Source organism: Rhinatrema bivittatum, chromosome 8 (genome assembly GCF_901001135.1).
Source record: "Rhinatrema bivittatum chromosome 8, aRhiBiv1.1, whole genome shotgun sequence".
Taxonomy (NCBI): Eukaryota; Metazoa; Chordata; class Amphibia; order Gymnophiona; family Rhinatrematidae; genus Rhinatrema; species Rhinatrema bivittatum.
This window is the reverse complement of record NC_042622.1, coordinates 40,258,388-40,283,902: the sequence shown is the minus strand read 5'-3', so window position 1 is coordinate 40,283,902 and position 25,515 is coordinate 40,258,388. Positions and strand designations below refer to the sequence as shown.

At 45.1% G+C, this 25,515-nt stretch overlaps 1 protein-coding gene across 1 annotated transcript in view; it reads left to right on the top strand.

The window, feature by feature from the left end:
• The window catches only part of SLC12A5 (solute carrier family 12 member 5), a gene marked incomplete at its 5' end in the record, with an annotated part of 200,929 nt that overhangs the window by 131,855 nt on the left and 43,559 nt on the right, over positions 1–25,515 (top strand). The window contains 3 exon segments of the mRNA XM_029613484.1: positions 9,676–9,783; positions 10,942–11,064; positions 11,832–12,019. Coding sequence (XP_029469344.1) covers positions 9,676–9,783; positions 10,942–11,064; positions 11,832–12,019 — 419 coding nt within the window.

The window sequence follows — 25,515 nt, the reverse complement described above, 5'->3', positions numbered from 1 at the left end:
CTCAATGTGGTCACCAGATACCTGGGAGTTGCGCATGATTCCTGTATACTTAGGAAATCTGGCCTGTTTGAAAATTTTAAAAATGGCCTCTACAGTGACGGTGGGCTCATAGGTAAGAATACCGCTTCTTTCTATAGTCCCTCTCCAACTATGTGTTTACAGCAAATGCCACTGACATGTGGATGGGGGTGGGGGGGAGCTGTTGTGTATGTGACTGCATTGGTTACATGACAAGTGGCATGTACAGTTCGATCTACAAGCCATAGTGCCAGGGCCCAGGTTTCTCTGTCCGTGCTGTAGAGGCCTGCTAATGTTGCATGCCCAAAGAAGGCACTTGCCACAAAGTTCTGTGTGTGACTGAGCACTACAGACTTTCAACTCGTTAACTTTAAGCAAGTGGTTGTTCAAATCCTCTCTCTTGTAGCTGTTGAAATGTCATTTGTTAACCAAAACCTTTTTGTGTCCACAGTTAGGTCAGGTGTGCCATTAGTGCTCTGTCAGCCAGGATGTCAGCCACAGTTTGTCTTGACAATCATAGGGGTACACAGGTTCAGTTGTAGTTGGGGGCTCTGCATTTTGGCCCAATTCTAATCACTATGTCATGTCAAACAAATGTGTATCTCTGAAGGACATACTGCAGAATAGTCAAGGACATGCACAATCATACCGCGAGGTTGATGTCTTTCTGCATTGACATGTGTGGCAGCTGTGATGTACAGCTTCAGTGTTAGAAAAGTGCTAGAAATGGATAACAATAGCTTGATTGTGAGTGACATGGACATATTGTGTAGGAACCCCAGATGCTCTTTTCCATTCAGGAAGATCTGGCACAGCATAAGCAAATACTATAGAGTGCAAATTGTGTCACAATAAAAAGCAGCATGGACTTTGGATTTGGAAAGAGCCTTTTAAGGCTCGTGTCAAGCTATAGCTTAGCTTCTAGAGTGTAATAGCATGCTGTGAGTTGGCAGCGAAATCACAAAATCACGGTGGTGTAAGTGATGCAGCCATTCTCTCTTTGCCGCAGGAGATTCAGGATATGGTTGCAGGACCTGGCTTCTCACACCTGTCGCTATTCCCAGCAGATACAAGATACAGCAAGGCCTTATGTTCTACCTACTGTGTCATAGAATGCACCTTCGGGGTTCTCGAAAGTAGATTTCGCTGTTTAGACAAAACAGGGGGATCTTTAATGTATGCTTCACCCAGAGTTGCTGAGATAGTGCTTCTCTGCTGTGTATTCCATAATCTGCCTCTACAGTATGGTATCCCAGTAGACATAGTTCCAGATCTACCTGAAGAACCCCCATGACTCCCTGTGCAAGCCGGGGAGACCACACAGATTGTCAGCCAGCTTCGGCAAAGCATTATACAACACTACTTTGCCTGTTAGTCTTCATCTAGACTTTCCCCTTCCATGGAAGAGAGCCCAGCAGAATGGTTTGAGCTGGTCTCATCTCTATCTTTCTTTTACTCACAGGTCCTCTGTTTGGGTCAGTGTGTAACAGAAACCACTTAGGCCTAGTTAGGCAACTTTGTGATAATGGAGCAATAGGTGCAATAGATAGGTTTATTTGATGTCTACTTTGTTTAGTACTAACACCAAAGAGATGTGGCTGTCCTAATGTATTCATATAGATTGTCAGTCCAAAAGAGTCACGTCTCGCCATAGCATTCGTGTAGGACTGCCAACACAGTGTACACAGCTTGCCATTGCTTGTGCCTTCTTGCTTGCCTTGGCTATGCCTTTGACCCATGTCCTAGCCCTCAAATGTTGGCGAGATAGTCACATAGATATGATGGAACTCCAGCAGGGCATAGGACATGGAGCCAAGAGCTCTATAAGTCACAGAAATCACAAGTAGCTCAGCTGCTTTAAAGGCACAGCCTGATGATACAAGTTGACAGTAACATTCATCAATCACAGACTCGACATGTTACAGTGTACATTGGATACATAGTGTCACATGGGCCTGCAAAGACACAGAGGTCAGCACTGCCCCAGCTGTTTCTGAAGTGCTCACATTGCAGGCCTTCGCTTACAAACTTTTGGGAAGCCCATGTCAAGTATCATGGTAATCCCAAACTTCTCACAGGTCATTGCAAGCTAGCATATTTCATAAGAGTTGCACATGACCATGCACAGCTGGGCCCTGCTACACCTAGATAAGCGAACAGTCAACTCTCATGTACATATGGTGAGGGCCTTGGCCCTTGGACTGTCATGTTGGTATGTTAGCTGCATAGGGAGCCTATCGAAGAATGCTGAACTGACTATTTGAAGGCTGGATTGGGAATAGGATGGTGTTGAACTTGTGACTTTCAACAACATGTTGAAAGTCATCCTTGAAATGTATAGGTCAGAATTTTAGTATTGACTATAATAGCACCCACTTGTCACATAACAAATGGGTCACCTCATTGAATCCAAGGCAAAGCTGAATTAGAAGCTATTAACCTAGCCTGACATGTCACAGGTAGCCATTGGGAAATATTGAGATGTCAGGGTGCAGCAAGGCCCATTGCCTGTCCAGTTCAGGCCTAGTCATGTTGTCCTGCTTTATGTAGGTATATAGAAAATCTGCAGAGTAGTTTGTTCTAATTGCTAGTAGCAGTTACAGTCCTTATCCTATCTGTGGCCACCCTTAAAGCACATAGGCTGAGGAATCCAGGGGAGACAAGCTAGCAGAATGGTCATTTTCCAAGCAGATTCGCGACCTTTCAGATCTTTTCAGATTTGAGGTCCTTGCATGTCCACATGGCTGCCATGACTTGTAGCCAACATAGCAGAGTTGCTGTTCTATAGGATGGGTGTCCTGTGGTGTTAGAACATTTTAGACTTTGTGGATACCGAGACCAAGGCAGGTGTGCTGATAGACTCTTACTCATCAGCTCTGTAAATAGCATTAAAACTAGAGAAGGTATTTATTTATTTAGACATTTTATATACCGTCGTTCCATATAAAACTAGTAACTATTGTTACTCCTAAGTCCCAAACTAGGGACTTAGGAGTAACAATAGACAGCCATCTCAATTTAAAATCCTTCATCAAACAAACAACAAAAGACGGCTTTTATAAACTTCAGGTCCTGAAAAGAATCAAACCTCTCCTTCATATGCGAGACTTCAGAACGGTCCTTCAAGCAGTAATCTTCTCCAAGATAGACTACTGTAATTATATCTTACTTGGTCTTCCTTCCGCTTCTATTAAACCCCTTCAGATGCTTCAAAACTCGGCCGCAAGAATTTTGACAAACACCAGGAGAAGAGATCACATCTCCCCCATTCTCAAAAACTTACACTGGCTGCCAATACACTTTAGAGTCCTTCACAAGTCCATCACCATCATCTATAAAGCAATCCATCACCAGGCTCCACTCGATCTACAAATCCCTCTCAGACGACATACATCCCACAGACCTATCAGAGAAGCTTACAGAGGATCATTAATCGTTCCCCAAACCAAATCCACACACCATCTAACTTTTAGAGACCGGGCATTCTCCACAGCCGGTCCCTTGATATGGAATTCTATTCCATCGGATCTGAGACAAGAACCTTGCTTACTAACTTTTAGAAAAAGGCTTAAGACTTGGTTATTTAAACAAGCCTTCCCAGATCCTAACTAAATTATAACAACAACTCAATGAGACACTACTATATAATGTAAATAACCACTCATAAATCTGCTCTGTTCATCTAATTCTTTTTCCTCCCCCCAGTTAGAAAAACCTTGTTTTATGTAACTTTACAGTTCTATGCTCTTGTTCAATGTTCTGTTTTACACCCTCTGTTATCTGTAAACCGGCATGATGTGATTGTATCACAAATGCCGGTATAGAAAAACTTTAAATAAATAAATAAATAAATAAATAAATAAATTTACAAAATTAACATTCATAACTAGAAATCAACAAATGACAGTTTGCAGAGGTAGTATTCATAAACAGGAATTAATAAGAATCAAATGAGATGTTCCAATACATTTTAACTAAAGATGTAAGACATAAGGTGAGTTAGTACAGGAAATTAAAATAATATAATAAAATTTCACATAATAGCCAATAGGTTGTAGGCTGATGATCTCATGAGCAAGTAACAAGCCTCTTTCTAAAGCCTGCCACTGTGCAAATTGTAAAGGCCAACAGCTCCCAGAGGTATCATGTGATAGGCATGATGTCTTCCGCACTTTGTGTTATGTACAAAGATAAGCATTTTTAGGGCACCTGAGGCCTGGAGGGGCCTATGTCTGTAACAAGGACAAATCAGGGAGCTTATATGCTTTCAACAGATGTTTGTCAGGCTGCCAGGAATAGACAATCTTCTGTGAGGAGTAATGACTCTGACTACCTCATTAGCAGATGGGGACAAGCTTGGCACAGACATCATTGATGGTTGATGATGAACAGGCCAGGAACAGGAAATTTGGGCCTCAGTGTGTAACCAAAGTGTTGGAGATATTCTGTAATCAACAATGTCCTAACCGATGTGTGTGTCTGGGTGACTGATGTGTTATGTTAGCCTCTGTCTATATCTGTGTCTGGGGGTGATGTGGGGTTCATAGTTATCTTCATTCAACACCAATGCATATACCAGAGCATGCACTGTGTGTGCACCCAGTTATCACACACTGGCTTTTAACACAAGCAATCCTCTGCTTCCACTCTTTATGATGGATGCTACAGCTATGCTATTGTGTAAGCGGGGAAAAAATGGCCTCACGCATTGTAACCAAACATTCCACCTTGGCCTGACATTATTTAATCATTCAGTCGAGAGGGGTGTGTGAAAACTGGCAGCAACAGAGCTCAAATATGCTGTGCTACTTTGCCAGATGAGTAGATATATGCCTGTAATATACAGCTCCCCCCAGCACCAGAAGTTCTCCCAACCAGTATCTGCAGTGGACCTATTTGTATTGGTATTGGGAGGTGTGCCTGGTTGGAAGAGCTTCAGCTGCTAGGGAGGCTGTGATGTTTGGAAGGCGGGGATTTAGATGATATCAACTTATTTTGGGGCTGCAGGGATGGAGGGAAGGGGGAGGGCAAATGGAACCATCATGCTAGGTACTTTCATGCTCACCATATTAATGGATTGGGGAAAGCATCTGGGCCAGCAGGTTGATGATACCTAGGAGCAGGGGGTGGCAGGAGGCCTGCCAGGACCCCATTTGATGTTCTCTTTTTCTACACAGAAGCCTACTTACCCACTTATTTGTAGAAGATATCTTGGTAACTAGACAGTGAGCTTGCCACACAACATCACATCACTTGAAGCTTACTCTGCCATATGTTCATGCTGGAGGTTAGGCCTACAGAGAATCTGCCCATCTCACATACATGCTCATATACCCATGAGTTACCTAAGAGTATGCTCTCTAGAGAAGACAACACGGGCCACTTGTGAATCTTCAGAGTAAGGAGTTTCCTGCTTTGCTCTTGCAGTTTTTCTTGTGAGCATTCAATGAGCTTTCTGTTTTATGGTCTAGGCCAGGGGTGGGCAATTCCGGTCCTCGAGGGCTGTAAACCAGTCGGGTTTTCAGGATATCCTTAATGAATATGCATGAGAGAGACCTGCATACACACTGCCTCAGTTGTATGCAAATCTATTTCATGCATATTTATTAGGGGTATCCTGAAAACCCGACTGGTTTGCAGCCCTCGAGGACTGGATTTGCCGACCCCTGGTCTAGGCCATATGGTCTTGCATGTGAGAAATGTGCTTAGTTGAATAGACCAATGGCACTCTAGCATGCAAGGTCATGTCGGTCCCAAACCTTTTACGTAGTGAACCCTCAAGACAAAACCACACAATAAAAAGACACAACCAGAAAGTGAAGTTTCAAAGCATGTGATCACTGTATTAAACATTTGTAATCACCAGAATCAAAGCAAGGCAACGTCTTTGGCAAACACATTCTGCAAGGACAAGATATCAAATAGCACATGGCATTGTAACTGAAATGACAAGCACATTTAGTGGAGACATGCACATACAGTGTTACAAATGGCAACATGACATACACAGTATTATGGTCTTATCCTTTTTCAAAATCATGATTACTGTAAAGAACCTAGAAAGTGGAAGTGGCACCCCAATAGCTATAGTACAGCTCTAATGTTAGAGCTGATGCCAGCACAACTATGTGATAGCAAGCAAATGCCCAGACAGGTCATGTTGAAATAGTTCACACAAAGGGGAACAGCCTAAGGGCCACTACAACAAAGTACAAGAAGAAGGCCAGACAATCCATGTTGAAAAAGTGCACTCAAAGGAGGACAGCCTAAGGGCCACAGCAGCAAAGTTCAAGTAGCAGGCAGCAGGTTCAGGACTGGATAGTGCAGCATGGAGGGAGCCAGGACTAGGACCAAAGAGCACAGAATGGAGGCAGCAGGCCCAGGACTGGAGAGCGCAGCATGGAGGCAGGAGCCCTAGAAGATGAGGCATCAGTATGGAGGCAGCAGCAGGATGAAATGAGATAAGAAGAGACACCAACAGAACCATGACTGGAGACTGCATCAAGGAGGCATGACTACAGGACTAGAGGAGGGCATTACAAGTAAGCAGCAGGACAACACAGGCAGACAGTAGACCATCCACATCGGCAAGTCAGCATAGGAACTCTGTAGTCAGAATGAGCCCTGCAGTTATCTTTCATCTAGCTGGCACAGTAACTCTGTAGTTAGGACAGACCCAGCAATCTTCTTCCATTTAGCTGGCACAGGAACTCTGTGACATTTTGGAGCCTTTACTACTTGGGCCCCTCATGGGCCTTTTCCTTGCCTGGGCTTTTGGCTGGTTGGGGGTGGTATATCTTTGCTGGGCCTACCCCTGGGCTGTCTCCAGAGCAGAGGCCTGATGCACAGAGTGGACTTCTGGGAGGATGGGGATGGCACAGGTGAGGCTCTGGCAATCTTTGAATTAGTTGGGTAATAGCAGATGTCAAGTGGAGGTGGAGATGGTGGTTAAGCCCTTCATAAGGCTGCTGTCTGCGCCTGCACAGCATTTGGTGTAGGTGACCTGAGCCCTCCTCAACTGCACTAATTCTGCCTGTATATGGTGCAGGTGGAGCCCATGCCTCCTCTCAATGTGGTTGAGTGTGTCTTGGACAGTCAACTCTGGTGCTGCTGGTGCTGCGGTTGATGATGACTGAGGCACTGGCTGTGGCTCCAAAGCTGGCATATCTGGGCTGGTGGGCTGACCCGGCTGAGTGTGTGGTGCATCCTGCTGGTAATGTGGTGTGCTGGAGGCGGTGAGGCCTGGCCAACTTCATCCCATTGAATCAAGCTGGAGAGGTTTAGGCTGGTGTCAATCATAGGAGCGAGCCAAGAGTTGGCAGTAGCTGGTACTGTTTTGGTGGCTGCTGCTCCTCCTCCTCTTCCTCGCTCCACTGGGTCTGCGCATCCAGTTGCAAGCTGAGAGCTGGGACTGCACTGTTGGTCCCTGGGGCTTCATGGCTAGGACCATTGAGTTCCTGGGCGAGAGCTGTGGAAACAAAGATGACATAACTATGATTGCTAAGAAGCACACATGTATTGTTTGGCATAAAATGTGCACTTTGCATCAAGCAATGTGAGCATCTTATGTCAAAATATATGGACATCTGTAGCAGACTTAACATTTACAGATGACTTGAACTTACCAGCCCCAGCTCGCAACGTGTCCAGGGCCTCATCCATCCATTTGAAGACGTCCAGTCCCAGCCATTCAATGAGGTACTTCTCCATGGGGGGTCAGGAATATCGGGCAAGGGGCTCCTCCTTCCATCTGGCACTGGTATCTGTTGCTGCTCACTACCTTGTTTTTCAGCTAGGCCTTTATGTCACAGTAGTGGTTTTCCCAAACAGCATGTCGTAATATCAAGGTCCCTGGCAATGAGCATCTTGTTGTCCTTGACGCTGAACTTATATGCGTAAAGATGAGTCCGACCTGCTACCTGTCTACCACATGACTGGATTACCACATTGCTTCTGGAAAAGTATCTCTTTCCTCACTCTCAATCCCATTCCCCACTCTCGACTCCCCTCCCTTCCTCCTCCTTCCTGCACTTGCCTGCCAACTCCCCCCACCCTCTCTGTCTATCCCTACCCTGCCGTCCTCCTCCCGCCACATTCGTCTGCCTATCCCCTTCCCCCTTCTGCTTCCTCCCTATCTCTACTGTCCCTACTCCTACTCCTTCCCTCCTTCTTTCCTCCCTCCTGCCCTCCTTCTCACCCTCCTCTCCTCTCTCCTCACACCTTCCATGCTCCATCCTCTCCAGCTTCTTTCTCTTCCACCACTTCACACTCCGTCTCACTCCTTCGCACCACTCCTCCACCTCTTCTCTACCACCACACAAAGATAAACAGAAAAACTTGACAAATACAAAAACTTCCACATTTATTTTATTTATTTATTTTTAATTTTTCTATACCGATGTTCCTGTATACAATACATATCGCACCGGTTTACAAGGAACTGAACTGTCGCCTCAGGGGAGTAATACATTGTAACATGTTAACATAGAACTTTGAGGGAGAACATTCAAAAAACAAAATAACTGAGGTAGGGTATAAACAGGTGCTACAGGGTGCACAATCAGAAAGTATATGTACGGTGATATGGATACCGTCTGTCTCTTCATCAAGTTTTAGATCTCAGGGAAGGCTTGGGTGAATAGCCAGGACTTTAGCTTCTTTTTGAAAGTTGCTAGGCAAGGTTCTTGGCGGAGGTCTGGCGAAAGCCTGTTCCAAAGGAGGGGACCAGCAGTGGACAAAGCTCGTTTCCTTAGTGAAGTTGTAGCCGGGTGGCTGTGAAGCATGTTCTGGTATGCACTTCTGATCGGTCTCTTTGAGGTGTGCAGCTGTAGTCGAAAAGATAGGTTGAGGGGAGAGATGTTGTGTAGAGCCTTATGAATCATCATGATTGCTTTAAAGAGTATCCTGAATTTTATAGGCAGCCAGTGAAGGTTCTGGAGGATAGGGGTAATGTGTTCTCTTTTTTTGGTGTTAGTGAAGACAAGAGACTAAGCTAATGGTAAACAGATAACATTAAACAACAAGACAACTCCATCAGAAATCGCTAAACTCCAACTCCACTAAAGTCCAAGAACTCACCTGCTCTCCTCTCCTCTCTCTCCCATGCCTGACACACTCTCAAAGAGGCAGCTGCAGGAAGCTGGTATATATAAACAAAAAAAATAATGCGCTAGACGTAAAATGACGCACAATGCGATACTGCTTTGTACGACATGATAAATTATCATGAGTTGCGCAACTTACCTACACTATACGGTATGTCAAAAATTTCCTAACTACTCCCATTTTTTTTATCTCAGACACGTGCCTTATTTCTACATTGTTTATAGCATTTTGATGAATCCAGGCCTTAGTTTGTAGAGTGGTTATAGTTATTTTATTTATTTATTTATTTTTAGTTTTTATATACCAATCTTCTTGCATTAGATACAAATCAAACCGGTTTACAAAGAACAAAGAACATGCCAAAAAGACGATACAAGGAACTATGAATGTAAAAAACGAAAAACTTAGGGTAATAGAGAGTTAGAGTCGCACTCTCTCTCCCATAGAATGTGAATGTATGAACTCTGAGTTTAAGCAAGCCAGTTCTGAGTTTGTGGAGTTTGTTTCTTCTTATCTACTTTTAAATGTGCTTCCAACTATTTGTTCAATCAGCATGACAGCGACATTTCAGCATACACCTATGAGAAGACTCTGGTGATGGAGCAGAGATCCCAGATACTTAAGCAGATGCATCTGACAAAGAATGAGCGAGAGCGAGAGGTAATGATGTCTGATGTGGCAATGGGTCTATATTCTAGCCCAAGGTTCTCTATGAAAATCTGACATCACCTTGTTTTCTGGTGCTAAACTAGTTGGTTATATGAATGCTTGTGGTCAATTAAGAACATAAGAATTTGCTATACTGGGCCAGACTGAGGGTCCATCAAGCTCCTTATCCTGTTTCCAACAGTGGCCAATCCAGGTCACATGTACCTAGAAAGATCCCAAACTGTAAATAGATCCCATGCTGCTATCATGCAGTGATAAGTAGTGGAATTTCTTAAGTCTACTTGATTAATAACAGTTCATTGACTTTCCTCCAGGAACTTGTCCAAACCTTTTTTAATCACAGCTATATTATCTGCTTTAACCACATCCTCTGGCAATGAATTCCAGAACTTAATTGTATAATAGTTTTCTATGATTTGTTCTGAATGTGCTACTTACTAATTTCCCATAGATATAGATAACAGGATCTGGTTTTTATTGTAAGGCTTAGTAAGAGCTTGTCAGCTTCTTGTAAATTTTGTTCAGTTGCATGAGTACAGATGGTGTGGTGTCTTTCAATAAGAGCCAGGCAAAGTAGGTGGAGGACCAAATCACCTATGTAGTCACATTCACAGATAATGATTTGGTAAATTGTTCAAGTCCACAAACTTGATAAGCTACTCAAAATGCATGCTCTATTGGCTTAATAGAAACAACATTTCAAATAATGTTGTTCACAGTCCCCAGACACAGACCATGTTTCGTTAATTGCATTGGGAAAGACCAGATCTCAATGAAAACTTAAAGTAAATCCTCCAAGAGCAGCATACAAAAGAAAATGTATGAGGAAGTGAGTGATGATCTCACTTTGGTGGTAGATGCTTGACATCTTAAGGGTTGGGAAGAGCAAGGAATGCCTTTATGCAACTATATACACTGGCTAGTGTTTAAAATATTTTTTTCTGAAGACCTCAGACTCTCTGCAACCAAGAGGCATGGATAGTTGACCTAGTTTCCTTGCCAGAAAAGAAACCTTCATTGTGAGGAATCAAGCCAGTCTTAGGACAGATGCAGAGGAAAAGTTTAAGAAACCGATTAGTTCATATGATAGGCATTTGACATAATCGAAATTTGTAAATGGAGTTTAACCCTTCTGCCTTTTGTGTGCAGATTCAGAGCATCACTGATGAGTCTCGAGGATCAATTCGGCGCAAAAACCCAACCAATCCCAGGTTACACCTAAGTGTCCCTGAGGAACAAGTAGGAGACACTGAGGAGAAGGCAGAGGAAGAGGTAACAGATTTTAGTTTGATCCTTGCACAGGGTATATTCACTGATTCCTTCTTATGCATATGGTGTGGCAGTAGCTACCCTTAGCAAATAACAGTATCAAGGCTCAGTGCAACTCCGTCATTGCTCTCTGCTTCAAGGGCAGTGGGAAAAGGGGAAATGGATTCAGACAGCAACCAACGAGCGCCCCAACTTTTACGATTTGGGGAACAAATAAACATGGGGGTAACTTGCTGATGTGGCTTTTACTACCCTTAATCATTAAGCCTGATACTCTTGATGCAGCTCCAACATTGCTCTCTGCTTCCACAGTAAGGGTTAAGGGAAATTGGATTCAAACAGCATCCCAGGGCCCTGACTTTTAGGGTCTGGGAAACTGATAAACATGAGGGTAACCTGCACAGTGCAGCAGATACTGGCATAAGCATAAGTTTGCTGGGCGGATCATTTGGTCCTTTTCTGCCGTCATTTCTATGTTCTCTCATCAACCATTTTGACTTCACCTTCTCCTCGTCTCTTTTGGTCACTTGACCCTAATTTGCTCTCTCGGCTTTGAAGATTGTCTTTGCTGTGTTTTCGCCTTTGTTTTTCTCCCATTCCCCCTTTCCAGGGCTCATTCTGTTTCCTTTTCCTTTCAGCTTTCTTCCTCTCTTCCATTGTGTTTCTATTTTGCTTATGTTTTCTCTTTGCTAACCGTTGCATAAAAGTCTCACATAGTCCAGGTGCCTTTACCTTTCTCTCATTCTGTTTCTTTTCTCCCTGCGCTCCAGGTCCAGTTAATACACGATAAAAATGCAACGACTTTCTCAGGCAGTTCTCTGTCCCCGGGCGATGAGGGAGAAACAGCGGCAGAGAAGGTGCACCTCACATGGACAAGGGACAAATTTGCAGCTGACAAAAACAAGAGCAAGAGCCCAGTCTCTCCTGAGGGGATAAAGGACTTCTTCAGCATGAAGCCGTAAGTACAGGAAGAGGAGGCAGTCGTAAAGAGATGTCCTGCCTTTGCTGTGGGACACACAGTGAACGCAACCTCTAGCATCCAACACTATGGTTTAGGAAATTCCATGTCAGAGAGGCAGACAAGCATAAGAATCAGTAGAGCAGAGCTGAAAAAAAAAGCAGGGATGGTAACTTTAAAACATGCACGTGGGCGGGCATGCGCTGGGATTTTAAATCATGCATGCAGTTGCGCACGTATGATTCAAAATGTGCCTACTGTGCGTACATGCGCCCCTAATTTTAAGCCGTTACCCGAGCAAACATACCTCGCCTATCTTCCTTAGGACTTTGTCGGCTTTATCGGGCGCAGGTAAGCGGATTTTAAAACATGCTCGCGTGAAGGACATTGACAGTTTTACCAATTAGACTGGGCAAACTGGTGGACTATCTCGAGGTCATCCAGACCCCTCTGGTTCTTCAGCCTGCATTCCCCCCAGTTGACCCAGACCCCTCACCCTGTCATGTCAGGCCTTAAAAGCAATTTCTGCAGACTTACACCTCATCAGGAGCAGCTGCAAATATGCGCAACCAACAAGCTGTTGCGTGCTGCAGCCGCCAGATTTAAAATACAGATTTATGCGCATAATAGTTTGGCCTGCCTCCACATGCCCTAGCTCCGCCTCTTTTTTCACTTGCGCCTGGTTTTAATATAAGCGTTGCTCGTGCACAGCCCAGATACTCGCATATATGGGCCTTTTAGCACAAGCAACGCTTTTAAAATTCACTTTTTTCATCTTGTAAGGATAACATGGCTCATATTAATGTAGTATTATTAATAATCTCATATTAAAAAACCTACTGAGGTCAAATAGCTAGATAACTTTATCTGGTTACTCAGTGAAGCAAGCCCAGGTAAGTGCTGTACTAAATATTTATTTACTTTAAACATTTATTCCCTGTACGTCCCAGGATCAGTCGAGACAGTGGGTTATCTCCCCCTTCCAGCAGATGGAGTCAATTAGAACTTTGAAAGATGCTTCCTTATAAGGTAGTGCACCCTCTACTAATCCTCAGGATTCCTTGACTCCAGCAGATGACAGTGGTGGCTTTGGTTCCCCATTGAGATGACTAGAAAGCTATTTTAGGAATGTTCTCTATTTTCCTCAGCTTTCCTTTCTTTTGGATGGATCAAGTCTAATTAAAAAAAAAAAATCTTTGAATTTTGAATTTTCTGAGGGAATTATTTGGAGAAGTTTCCTGTAGCCTCCGCTCCTGTTTTAGTGGGAGCATCCTATAGCTTGCAGGCGGTACTATTTGCAGCTCTCCCCACCCCTCCCATCTCTGTTGTCGGGGTAAGTTTGTTTTTATCTCCGTGCCGACCTCTCCCCCTGTGGCTGCTATCCGACCCGCTGCCCCTGAGACGCCGTTTTCCTCGGGGCAGCCGGCACAGAGAAGCGTTATTCCTCTGTGCCTCTATCTGTGGGTCGCTGAGGGATAGAGAGAGAACAGGACTGAAGCGGAGGTTATTACCCGCTTCTTTCAGCCACGAACTTGGTGAGCATGAGGAAGAACAGGCTGAAGCGGAGGTTTTTCCCGCTTCCCGCAGCTTTATACCTTACCTGTTTCTCGTGTTAAGAACAGCTGGTTCCCTCGCGGCTCCATCGGGGTTCCCCATGCCTCGTTCGTCCAGGTGCTGCGCTTGTGGAGAGCCCGGGTCGAGGCTCTCCCACGAGGGGATTTGCACAGCTTGCCTCCCTGGTGGGAAGGGAGCCTCTCAACTGCCAGGTCGCTCTGGTTCTCGTCTTCTGGCGCACCTCGACGCTCAGGGACTGGACCCGATCCCGCTGACAGTGGGAAGTTGGCCATTTTGTCTCCAGACTCGGCTGCTCCGGCGCTAACAGGAGAAGATCAGGACGCTCCTTTTTCATCTCAGCCGTCGGTTTTGACACCTGTTCCACTTCTGGAGCCTTTTCCTCTGTCAGGAGATCTTCCCACTCTTCCTCCATCGGGGCCACCTCCGTTTTCCACGGATTTTGTTCTCCTGCTTCACAATGCTTACCTGGCCAGAATGGGCCAGCACCAGGAATTTTTGGCGGAACCTCTTCCTCCTAAGATACCCAGAATGGCTGATTCCACTGAGGTCTTGGGAAATGCCCAGACAGTGGGGAGTGCCCAAGGGTCAGCGGTCCCAGGACCAGGGGTACCTCCGACAACCTCAAGCGCTCCAAGGGTCCATTTGGTACACCCCTCTGCGGGGGGGGGGGGGGTCTGTTCCTCAGCAGGACCCGGATCCAGATGAACCTTCAACTACGGCTCAATTGGAAGGGGATGATCCTAGAGTTCTGCGGATCTTTCAGAGGGATGAGCTGGACCCCCTCATTCCACATATCCTACAGGAATTGGACATTGAGGCCCCTCAGGACCCGCCTGATCCTAATCCACCAGTGAAGAAAGGGGACCCCCTTCTGGCTGGTCTGTGTCCACCGTGTAGGCCCTTTCCTTCCCATCCCACGTTCCTTCAACTGTTATCCAGGGAATGGGATTCTCCGGAGACCTCCCTCAAGGTTGGCAGATAAGCTATATCCTCTCCCGGATGATTTCCTGGAGCTTCTTAAGGTTCCCAAAGTAGATTCTGCAGTCTCAGCGGTGACGAAAAGAACTACCATTCCAGGAACGGGTGGTGCAGCCTTGCGAGATCTTCAAGATCGAAAGCTGGAAGTTTATCTTAAGAGAGTTTTCGAGGTGTCCGCCCTGGGGGTCCGTGCAGCCCCTTGGCGGACACCCCTTTCGCTCAGCATGCAGGCCTCCTCTGGCTTCAACAGCTGCTCAGCTCCCAGGAGTTGTCTAGAGGAAGCACTTCAGGAAGACCACCTGGAGGCTGCCATAGCATATGGAGCAGATGCTCTATATGACATTCTGAGAGTATTGGCCAGATCTATGGTTTCTGCAGTCTCCGCTAGACGCTTCCCCTGGCTTCGCAACTGGTCGGCGGATTCTTCTTCCAAGTCGCAGCTGGGATCCCTACCCTTCAAGGGCAAGCTACTATTTGGGGAGGATCTGGACCAGATTATCAAGTCCCTCGGAGAGAATAAGGTACACAAACTGCCAGAGGATCGCCCTCGTTCTTCTAGGTCTTTTAATTCCACTAGAAGCTGATTCAGGAATCAACGTCGTTTCCACCAGGCAAGGACTGCAGCTCCTCGTCAGCCATCCTCTCGATCTCAATCCTGGACTCAGTCCTTTCGAGCCCGAAGATAGCCCTGCTCTGGTCCGGTCCAGGGGACATCCTCCAAGTCTTCACAATGAAGCTATGCCGGCCCACTCCCCGATCCCCAGGATAAGGGGACGTCTCTCCCTTTTCTACGAGGAGTGGGTCAACATCACGTCAGATCAGTGGTTCCTGGATATTCTAAGACACGGCTACGCATTAGAATTTGCTCGGCTGCTAAGAGACAGGTTCCTCTTCTCTCCATGTGGCCCAGTCCAGAAACAACTCATAGTCCAGCAGACACTCAACAGGCTTCTGGCTCTCGGAGCGATTCGTCCGGTCCCACCCTGGAAGTAGGCCGGGGACATTATTCGGTATACTTCATAGTCCCCAAGAAGTAAGGTTCCTTCCACCCGATCTTGGATTTCAAGCTGGTCAACAGGGTCCTCAAGATTCCCCACTTTCAGATGGAAACCTTTCGCTCCGTGATAGCGGCGGTATACTCTGGAGAATCTTTGGCCTCCCTGGATCTGCTGGAAGCTTATCTATGTAGCTTATCTATGTAGCTTATCTATGTAGAGCCTTTATTCTGAGGGAAAGCATCTGGAAACTTAGGGCTTGCCCAATTTGTGCACAACTCTCTTCATTGAAAATGGAGCTGACTGAGATAAAAGCTCAATTAGCTTCAATTAAAAGTATTACACCCACATTGCATTACACAGATAATAATTCCCCAATATCACAGAAAAACCAGGAGTCAAGAAAAGGAGATCCATTAGGCTCAGGTAGGACCCAAAGTCATCCATTCTTGACAGATGAGCAGCCAACAGGTACACCCTCCCACTCAAACAGGTCATTAAGAAATTCTTTACAATCCAGGATTACAGTGGGCTCTGGTAGAATTAGACCTGTGATAAGGAGACACACAATGTACCAAATGCAAAAAGAACAAGCCCTCTCTATATTAAAAACTGAGGAAGTTCTTGAGAAAAACATTGCAGTATTACCAGAAAAGAGAGAAGAAACACAATGCATGCAGTATTTCAAGATCCATAACCAAAAGAAAAATCTAATTGAGATGGATAACTCTGTCAACAGTGGCACAACTACAAACAGAAAGAGTAAAGTGAATAACAAATCTCAACTAATATCTCATAAGGAGTCCAGGAAAAGCAATAACCTTAAAGAGAGTACCTGGAAGGCTATGACCACAAATGCTCATAGTTTGGGAAATAAAATCCCAGATCTGCAGGCCCTAATGGCTGAGGCAGAATTGGACATTGTTGCTATCACAGAAACATGGTTCACAGAATCTCATGAATGGGATACAACAATACCAGGCTACAACTTGTTAAGGAAGGACAGAGAGGATAGAAAAGGGGGAGGTGTGGCTCTTTATGTCAGAAACAACATCCAAGCATCTGAGCTACAAGGAAGTTGGGGTAAAGAAGAAGCTCTATGGGTCGACCTAAAAAAAGATGACGGAGTGTCCATTTATATTGGAGTGGTTTACAGGCCTCCAAACCAAAAGGAAGAGCTGGACAGAGATCTGATTGAAGACATCCATAAGATAGGTAAGAAGGGAGAAGTGGTGATCGTGGGTGACTTTAATATGCCAGATGTAGACTGGAAAATCCCATCTGCAGAAACTAAAAATAGTAGAGCAATAATGGATGCCATGCAAGTATCTTTGTTCAAACAAATGGTGTTGGAACCCACGAGAGAAGGTGCTATACTCGACTTATTGCTCAATAATGCAGATAATGTCTCAGATGTCCAGGTGGGCGCCCACGTCAGCAGCAGTGATCATCGAACGGTATGGTTTAATATCACTAATAGAATAGGGAAAAGAAACACAAAGACCCGAGTTTTACAGTTCAAAAACACAGACTTTGAGGAAATGGGAAAGTACCTGGAGGAAGAACTTAAAGGATGGGAGAACGAGAGAGATGTGGATCAGCAGTGGACCAATCTAAAAGGAGCAATCACCAAGGCAACTGCTCTATATGTTAGAAACATAAAGAAAAGCAAAAGAAAATTGAAACCTATCTGGTTCTCAAAGGAGGTGGCTGACAAAATTAAAGCTAAAAGAACAGCATTCAAGAAATATAAAGGATCCCAAAGGGAGGAGCACAAAGAAGAATATTTGTATCAACTGAGGGAGACGAAGAAAACAATCAAGTTGGCAAAAAATCAAGCAGAAGAGAGGATTGCCAAGGAGATAAAAAATGGTGACAAAACATTTTTCAGATACATCAGCGAAAAGAGAAAGGTCCAAAGTGGTATAGTGAAATTGAAAGGTGGTAATGATCAATGTGTGGAGACAGACGAAGAAATGGCAGAAATATTAAACGAATACTTCAGCTCTGTGTTCACTAAAGAAGACCCTGGAGAAGGACCATCTCTACACAACAAGAAACTGGAGGGAAGTGGAATAGATGAAAATCCTTTTACAGTAGAAAATGTGTGGGAAGAGCTAAAGAACCTGAAAGTGGACAAAGCCATGGGGCCTGATGGGATTCATCCAAGGATATTGAGGGAGCTCAGATGTTCTGGCGGGTCCGCTGTGTGACCTGTTCAATAGATCCCTAGAAACGGGAGTGGTGCCGAGAGACTGGAGAAGAGCGGTGGTGGTCCCACTTCACAAGAGTGGGAACAGGGAGGAGGCTGGCAACTACAGGCCGGTTAGCCTCACTTCGGTGGTGGGAAAAGTAATGGAGTCTCTGCTGAAAGAGAGAATAGTGAACTATCTACAGTCCGGAGAATTGATGGACCAGAGGCAACATGGATTCACCAGGGGAAGATCCTGTCAGACAAATCTGATTGACTTTTTTGACTGGGTAACCAAGGAATTGGACCAAGGAAGAGCGCTCGATGTCATATACTTGGACTTCAGCAAAGCTTTTGATACGGTTCCGCACAGGAGACTGGTGAATAAAACGAGAAGCTTGGGAGTGAGTGACAAGGTGGTGACCTGGATTGCAAATTGGTTGACGGACAGAAGACAATGTGTGATGGTAAACGGAACCTTCTCTGAAGAGAGAGCGGTTTTAAGTGGTGTACCGCAAGGATCGGTGTTGGGACCGGTCCTGTTCAATATCTTTGTGAGCGACATTGCGGACGGGATAGAAGGTAAGGTTTGTCTTTTTGCGGATGACACTAAGATCTGCAACAGAGTGGACACGCCGGAAGGAGTGGAGAGAATGAGACGGGATCTAAGGAAACTGGAAGAGTGGTCGAAGATATGGCAGCTGAGATTCAATGCCAAGAAGTGCAAAGTCATGCATATGGGGAGCGGAAATCCGAATGAACTGTATTCGATGGGGGGGGAAAGGCTGACGTGCACGGAGCAGGAGAGGGACCTTGGGGTGATAGTGTCTAATGATATGAAGTCTGCGAAACAATGCGACAAGGCGATAGCAAAAGCCAGAAGAATGCTGGGCTGCATAGAGAGAGGAATATCGAGTAAGAAAAGGGAAGTGATTATTCCCTTGTACAGGTCCTTGGTGAGGCCTCACCTGGAGTACTGTGTTCAGTTCTGGAGACCGTATCTACAAAAAGACAAAGACAAGATGGAAGCGGTACAGAGAAGGGCGACCAGGAAGGTGGAGGATCTTCATCGCATGACGTACGAGGAGAGATTGAAGAATCTAAATATGTACACCCTGGAGGAAAGGAGGAGCAGAGGTGATATGATACAGACTTTCAGATACTTGAAAGGTTTTAATGATCCAAAGGCAACAACAAACCTTTACCATAAGAAAAAAATCAGCAGAACCAGGGGTCACGATTTGAAGCTCCAGGGAGGAAGATTCAGAACCAATGTCAGGAAGTATTTCTTCACGGAGAGGTTGGTGGATGCCTGGAATGCCCTTCCGGAGGAAGTGGTGAAGACCAGAACTGTGAAGGACTTCAAAGGGGCGTGGGATAAACACTGTGGATCCATAAAGTCAAGAGGCCGCCAATGAAGAGTGGGTGACTCGCCAGAATGATGGCTACTGCCTGGAGACAATACCCTTATTCAATAAACATACACATGGTTACTGTGACTCCAACATCACTCTAAGCTTCAACAGCAAGAGGAAATGTGGAAAAAAGGATTTGCACTCACAAAGACGGGAGTAGCTGGCTTGTTACGGCGGTTACTACCCCAAACCAAATATCCAAATTACTACCTCCACCTTCCTCTATTCCTGATGCCTTTCAACTAGCTTGATCACTCCATTCTTATACTTCACTTTCAATGCATATCCAGCATAGTTCTCTGCTTCAACAGCAGGGGAAAAGAAAAACTGTTACTTCACACATCCAGCAGAGCTCTCTGCTTAAACGGCAGGGGAGAAGAAAAAAGGGTTCGCACTCACAAAGCGGGGAGTAGCTGGCTTGTTACGGCGGTTACTACCCCAAACCAAATGTACCTGATACTTCACTCTCGACGCATATCCAGCATGGCTCTCTGCTTCAACGGCATGGGAGAAAGACTGATACATCACGAATTTCCAGCATAGCTCTCTGCTTCAACGGCAGGGGAAAAGAAAAACTGATACTTCACGCATATCCAGCATAACTTCAACGGCAGGGGAGAAGAAAAAAGGATTCACACTCACAAAGCGGGGAGTAGCTGGCTTGTTACGGCAGTTACTACCCCAAACCAAATGTGCCTGATACTTCACTTTCGATGCATATCCAGCATAGCTCTCTGCTTCAACGGCAGGGGAGAAGAAAAAAACTGATACCTCACGCATATCCAGCATAGCTCCCTGCTTCAACGGCAGGGGAGAAGATAAACAACCAATAAGGGCTGTATAACATAATCTGGGTAAAAACAAATAAGCATGGGTGTAGCTTGCTTATTGCGGCGGTTACTACCCCTACTACCTCTAACTAATCAAGCTAGATATTTCACTTGGATGCAGCTCCATCACCGCTCTCTACATTAATGGCGGGGGTGGAAGGGAATTAGAACCAAGAGCTAAGAGAAACAGATAAGTATGAGAGAAGAAATGAGGGAAGCTTGCTGGGCAGACTGGATGGGCCATTTGGTCTTCTTCTGCCGTCATTTCTATGTTTCTATGTTTCTATGTTACACATTCCCATCCTCCAAGCGCATCAGCGTTTTCTGCGTTTCAAGATTCTGGGACAGCATTTCCAGTTCCAGGCTCTACCCTTTGGTCTTGTGACCGCTCCTCGAACCTTCATGAAGGTGATGATAGTAGTAGCTGCCACTCTCCAGAGGGAGGGAGTCTTGGTGCACCCATACCTGGACGACTGGCTCATTCGGGCAATGTCCTTAGCCCAGTGCCACCGGGTGGTCGACAAGGTGTTGACGCTTCTTCACTCCCTCGGTTGGGTGGTCAACTTCACCAAGAGCAGCCTTTGTCCATCTGGACTTCCTGGGGGTGCATTTTGACACAGCGCTGGGCAAGGTTTCTCTGCCCCCGGACAGGGCTCATACACTCATAGCTCAGATACAGCGATTCATCGGTCTCTCACTTACCTCCAGGTCTCTCGATTAACTCCAGGTACTGGGATCCATGGCTTCCACCATCAATATGGTCCCCTGGGCGTTTGCACATATGCATCCCTTACAGCGCGCCTTGCTCTCTCGCTGGAAGCCGGTGTCTCGGGACTTCCAAACCATCCTTCCTCTCCTGCAGGGAGCCAAGGACAGTCTCTTGTGGTGGTTCAACCTGTCTCATCTTCTCCAGGGTGTTCCTTTGGACATCCCGAAATGGGTAATCATCACGACAGACGCCAGTCTCTCTGGCTGGGGAGCAGTGTGTCAGATGAGATCTGCGCAAGGGAAGTGGACGCCGTCCCAAGCAACTTGGCCGAACAATCACTTGGAGACCAGAGCAGTGTGTCTGGCATCGAAATGCTTCCTACCTCTCGTCCATCATCACGCAGTCTGAATACTCTCAGACAATGCGACCACTGTGGCCTACATCAATCGCCAAGGGGGCACGAGGAGCCGGCATGTCTCTCAGGAGACAGATAGGTTGATGGCGTGGGAGGAGACTCATCTCTCCCGCCTAGCGGCTTCTCACATCGCAGGCTGACTTTCTCAGTCGTCAACATCTAGATCCTGGAGAGTGGGAACTCTCAGAGGAGGCGGTGAATCTCCTGTTCCACAGATGGGGGACCCCCTATCTGGATCTAATGGCAACCTCCCGGAATGCCAAGGCAGCTCGGTTCTTCAGTCACAGAAGAGAGTACGGCGCAGAGGGAGTGAATGCCTTAGTCCTCCCCTGGCCCCGTCACATTCTCCTCTTCGTGTTTCCCCCTTGGCCTCTGGTGGGCAAGGTGCTCCGGAGAATAGAGTCCCACCAGGGTCCAGTAATGCTGGTGGCGCTGGAATGGCCCCATCATCCGTGGTTTGCAGATTTGATCAACCTCGCAGTGGACGGACCTCTTCGTATGGGTCACCTTCCACGCTTGCTGCATCAGGGTCTGGTATCTTTTGCCCAGGCCGATCGCTTCAGTCTTGCGGCCTGGCTTTTGAGAGGCACCGGCTGAGATGGCGTGGATCCCCTCTGGCCATTATCTCGACCCTCCTCAAGGCTAGAAAGACATCTACCTCCATCTCCTATATCAGGGTATGGAAGGTTTTTGAGAACTGGTGTGCCTCCATACCTGTGTCTTCAATAGAGACTGGACAAGGGTCTGGCCTACAACTCGCTGAGAGTGCAAGTCTTTGCCCTAGGCTCTCTACTTCATCAACGAGAGGGAACTTCCCTCTCCTCTCACCCGGATATCATCCGATTCCTCAGGGGGATGAAGTACGTGAAACCCCCGGTCCACGCTCTTTATCCTTCGTGGAGTCTCAATCTCGTTCTCCGAATCTTGGTCGGACCACCCTTTGAACCCATGCGTTCCGTGACCCTCAAGGATATCACTTTCAAGACGGTTTTTCTGGTAGCTATCTGTTCTGCCTGCAGAATCTCGGAGCTTCAATCACTCTCGTGCAGAGAGCCCTACCTTCGTTTTACGGATTCGGGAGTTTCCTTGTGCACTGTGCCTGCTTTTCTGCTCAAGGTAGTTTCCGAGTTCCACTTGAATCAGACGGTAGAGCTTCCGTCCTTCTCAGCCGAAGCATTGGCAGATTTACGCAAGCTAGATGTCAAGCATATCCTCATTTGCTATCTGGAAGTCACTAATGATTTTCGCTTGTCGGACCATCTTTTTGTTCTCTGGCATGGTCCGAAGAAGGGGGCCAAGGCGTCGAAAACTATCATTGCTCGCTGGCTGAAGAACTTCAGCTCCAGGAAATGGAAGGCAGGATGGTTTCTCATAGATGTATAGGACATAGCATGACAAAGAAAGGCAAGCTTATGGTTATTTTGTTCATACCAGAAGCTTTGATACAGTTATCAGGACAGTTTCTGATGCTTTATTTGTAACTTTTAAGAATGCAATATGCATTTTTTAAAGTACATAATTCAAAACTATATTGGCAGATCTAAAGGGAAAGTTTTTAGTTATCTTTTTTGTTGCATATCATTCACACATCTCGAGTATTAACGACAAATGGTTAATTTTAGCCATGTCTGTCAGACATCAACAAGTTGCAAACCGTTGTATGAACCTGCCCCTTAGTACCATGTGAAAAATCTGGAATAAAAAGATAAGCTGGAAACTTTGCAAAGCATGAGATTTCTTGGGGTTTCTCCTACCTAAAGTTGTTGTTTAGAGAAAGGTGGACTTCTTTCAATATTTTTTCTTGGAAATGGCCCCAGAAAACAGTGTTGACAATACTGATTCAATGTCTCTTTCTAAGGTGCTCAAAAGATAAAAAAGAAATGTATATTGGTGCAAAATCCAACATGGTTAAAAGCAGCATATTACTACCCACCATTGGCCCCATGCATACTCTGGCCATGGGCACACAAATGCAATAAAAATTTGACTGGATTAAACAAATCTGATTAACTGATTTTGGAGGGGGGTTTTTTTCCCCCTTCTGTCACTTTTCTACACAATGCATAAGCACTAGTGACTGTATTTGTATTGGAGCCAGTGCGAGAGCCACAGCTCATCTTTGTATCAAAGATACTTGGATTTGGATGTGGGTTGACTACGATCCTTGAGTGCAAGGTTCAAACCAAGGAAGGCCAAACCAGTCCTGGAATGCCACAAAAATATCTAGTTTCCAGGCTATCTACAATGAATGTGCATGAGGTACATTTGCATTCACTGCTTCTACTGTAATAAAATATATCTCATGCATATTCATTGTGAATGTCAGGAAATTCAGACCTGCTTCTGACACTTCAGGACAAGGAGTTGCCTACTGCTGATCCAAACTGAGTTATCAAGGCAGATGCAAATACATTCTCACAGACTCCAGATTCCAAGGGGGCCAGGCTTCCTTTGTGATCTGTTGATACATTTTACATAATGGTGTGATTGTGAACATTACCTGACACCGTTGCTAAAATTATAGGAAAATAGGGCAATTACTAAAATTAGAGACATAAAAAGCATACAAACTAGTTACTTTATACAACTTTGGCCTCAAGGTGTATAAATGTTGTATTTCTTTATGTTGCATGTGTGTGTGTAGTGTGATCTAGTACCCTGTTTATATCTCTTAACATTTTGTTTAATGTAGAAAAAATCATTGTGACCATGAAGCGACAAAAAGCATAGTACCTAGTATCAGACATAATTTGGACATAATGATGATTACAGACATATGGCAGCGGCTGTCACTATCAGTTATATTCAAACATAAATATATATATGGCACACAGAAGGCAGTGTCAGACTTCTTCATTTGGTTGCTATCTATTGATACATCTACATATACAGTGCCTTGTAAAAGTCTTCACATCCTTGTACATTTTTCATATTCTGCTGTCTGAAATATACAAATCAAAATGCATTAAAGTAGGCGTTTGCTTCATTGATCTCTCCAAAAAATTCTACACTTTCATCATGGAAGAACAATCATAGAAATATTCCAGAAGTCATTAAGAATGCAACATAAAAAGTCTTGTTTGCATAAGTCTTTTACACCCTTTGTCATAGCCCAAATTAGCTCTGATTCAAAACATTGCTTTAACAAGGCCCATGATAAGTTAAACAGAGCCCGCCTGTGACCAGTCACAGTAGCTGAGCTGATTCAGATACTCCCGGATGAAGAATCAAGCTCTTTCTCTTGTTTGAAGTGAATTTGGAGCAAAGGTCAAAACATTCCGAACAAGGAGCTGCCCCAAGAGCAGTGCTTCTCTGCATTCTTCAAACAGGGTTCATGGTAGGCTTTCATGAGTAGTGGCTTCTTTCTTGCCACCCTACCATACAGACCAAATTTGTGGAATGCTTGGGGATAGTGTTGTCACATGTACACTTTGATCATCTTGGCCATGGAAGCCTGTAGCTCTTTCAAAGTTGCCACTGGATGTTGATTGCCTCCCTGATCAGTCTCCTCCTTGTTCAGTCATTCAGATTGGCGGGATGGCCTGATCTAGGCAGGGTCTTGGTGGTGCCGTACACCTTCCACTTCTCAATAATCCTCTTGTTAGAAGGCTTTCAGGACTTTGTAATTCTTTTGATCCATCCCCAGATCTGTGCCTTTCCACAACATTGTCCTAGAGTTCTTTTGACAGCTCACTGGTGCGTATGGTTGGGTCTTTGCTTTGAAATGCTCTACCCAACAGAGAGAACTACTGAACTTATTCTGTCATCACATAAACCAATACAATTTAACATAGATGGGGCCAATTCATTTGGTGTGTGCTTTTGAAGATGATTAGTTTTACCAGAGCTTTAAATATTTAGGATTTCTACAGAGGTATGGGGGGTGGACATATCCATCCAAGCTATTCCATTTTTATTTCTACTTCATTTTCTAAGGAATGCTGGAATATAGTCTATGGGACATCTACTATATATCTATTAAGCTACTTTCACATATATCATTAGCACTTAACAACGCCAAAACTGAAATCCTGTTTATAAGCAATAAAGTCACTGAAAAAATGGAATCAGACATTTTATCCTGAGCCCCATCCTATAACATTAGATTTGAAGCAAGGGATTTGGGTTGTATACTCGATTCAGAACTGAGCATGAAAGCTTCAATAAAAGCTATCATGAAAGATGGCTTTTATAAATTACAAATCTTAAAAAAACTTGAAACTTTTATTACACTCTAATGATTTTCGCATTGTACTCCAGGCCCTTATTCTACCAAAACTGGATTATTGCAATGCACTGCTGCTAGGTGTTCCAATTTCAACTATTCAACCTTTGCAGATATTGCAAAATGCCGCGGCACGGCTCCTGACCAACACAAAGAAATTCGA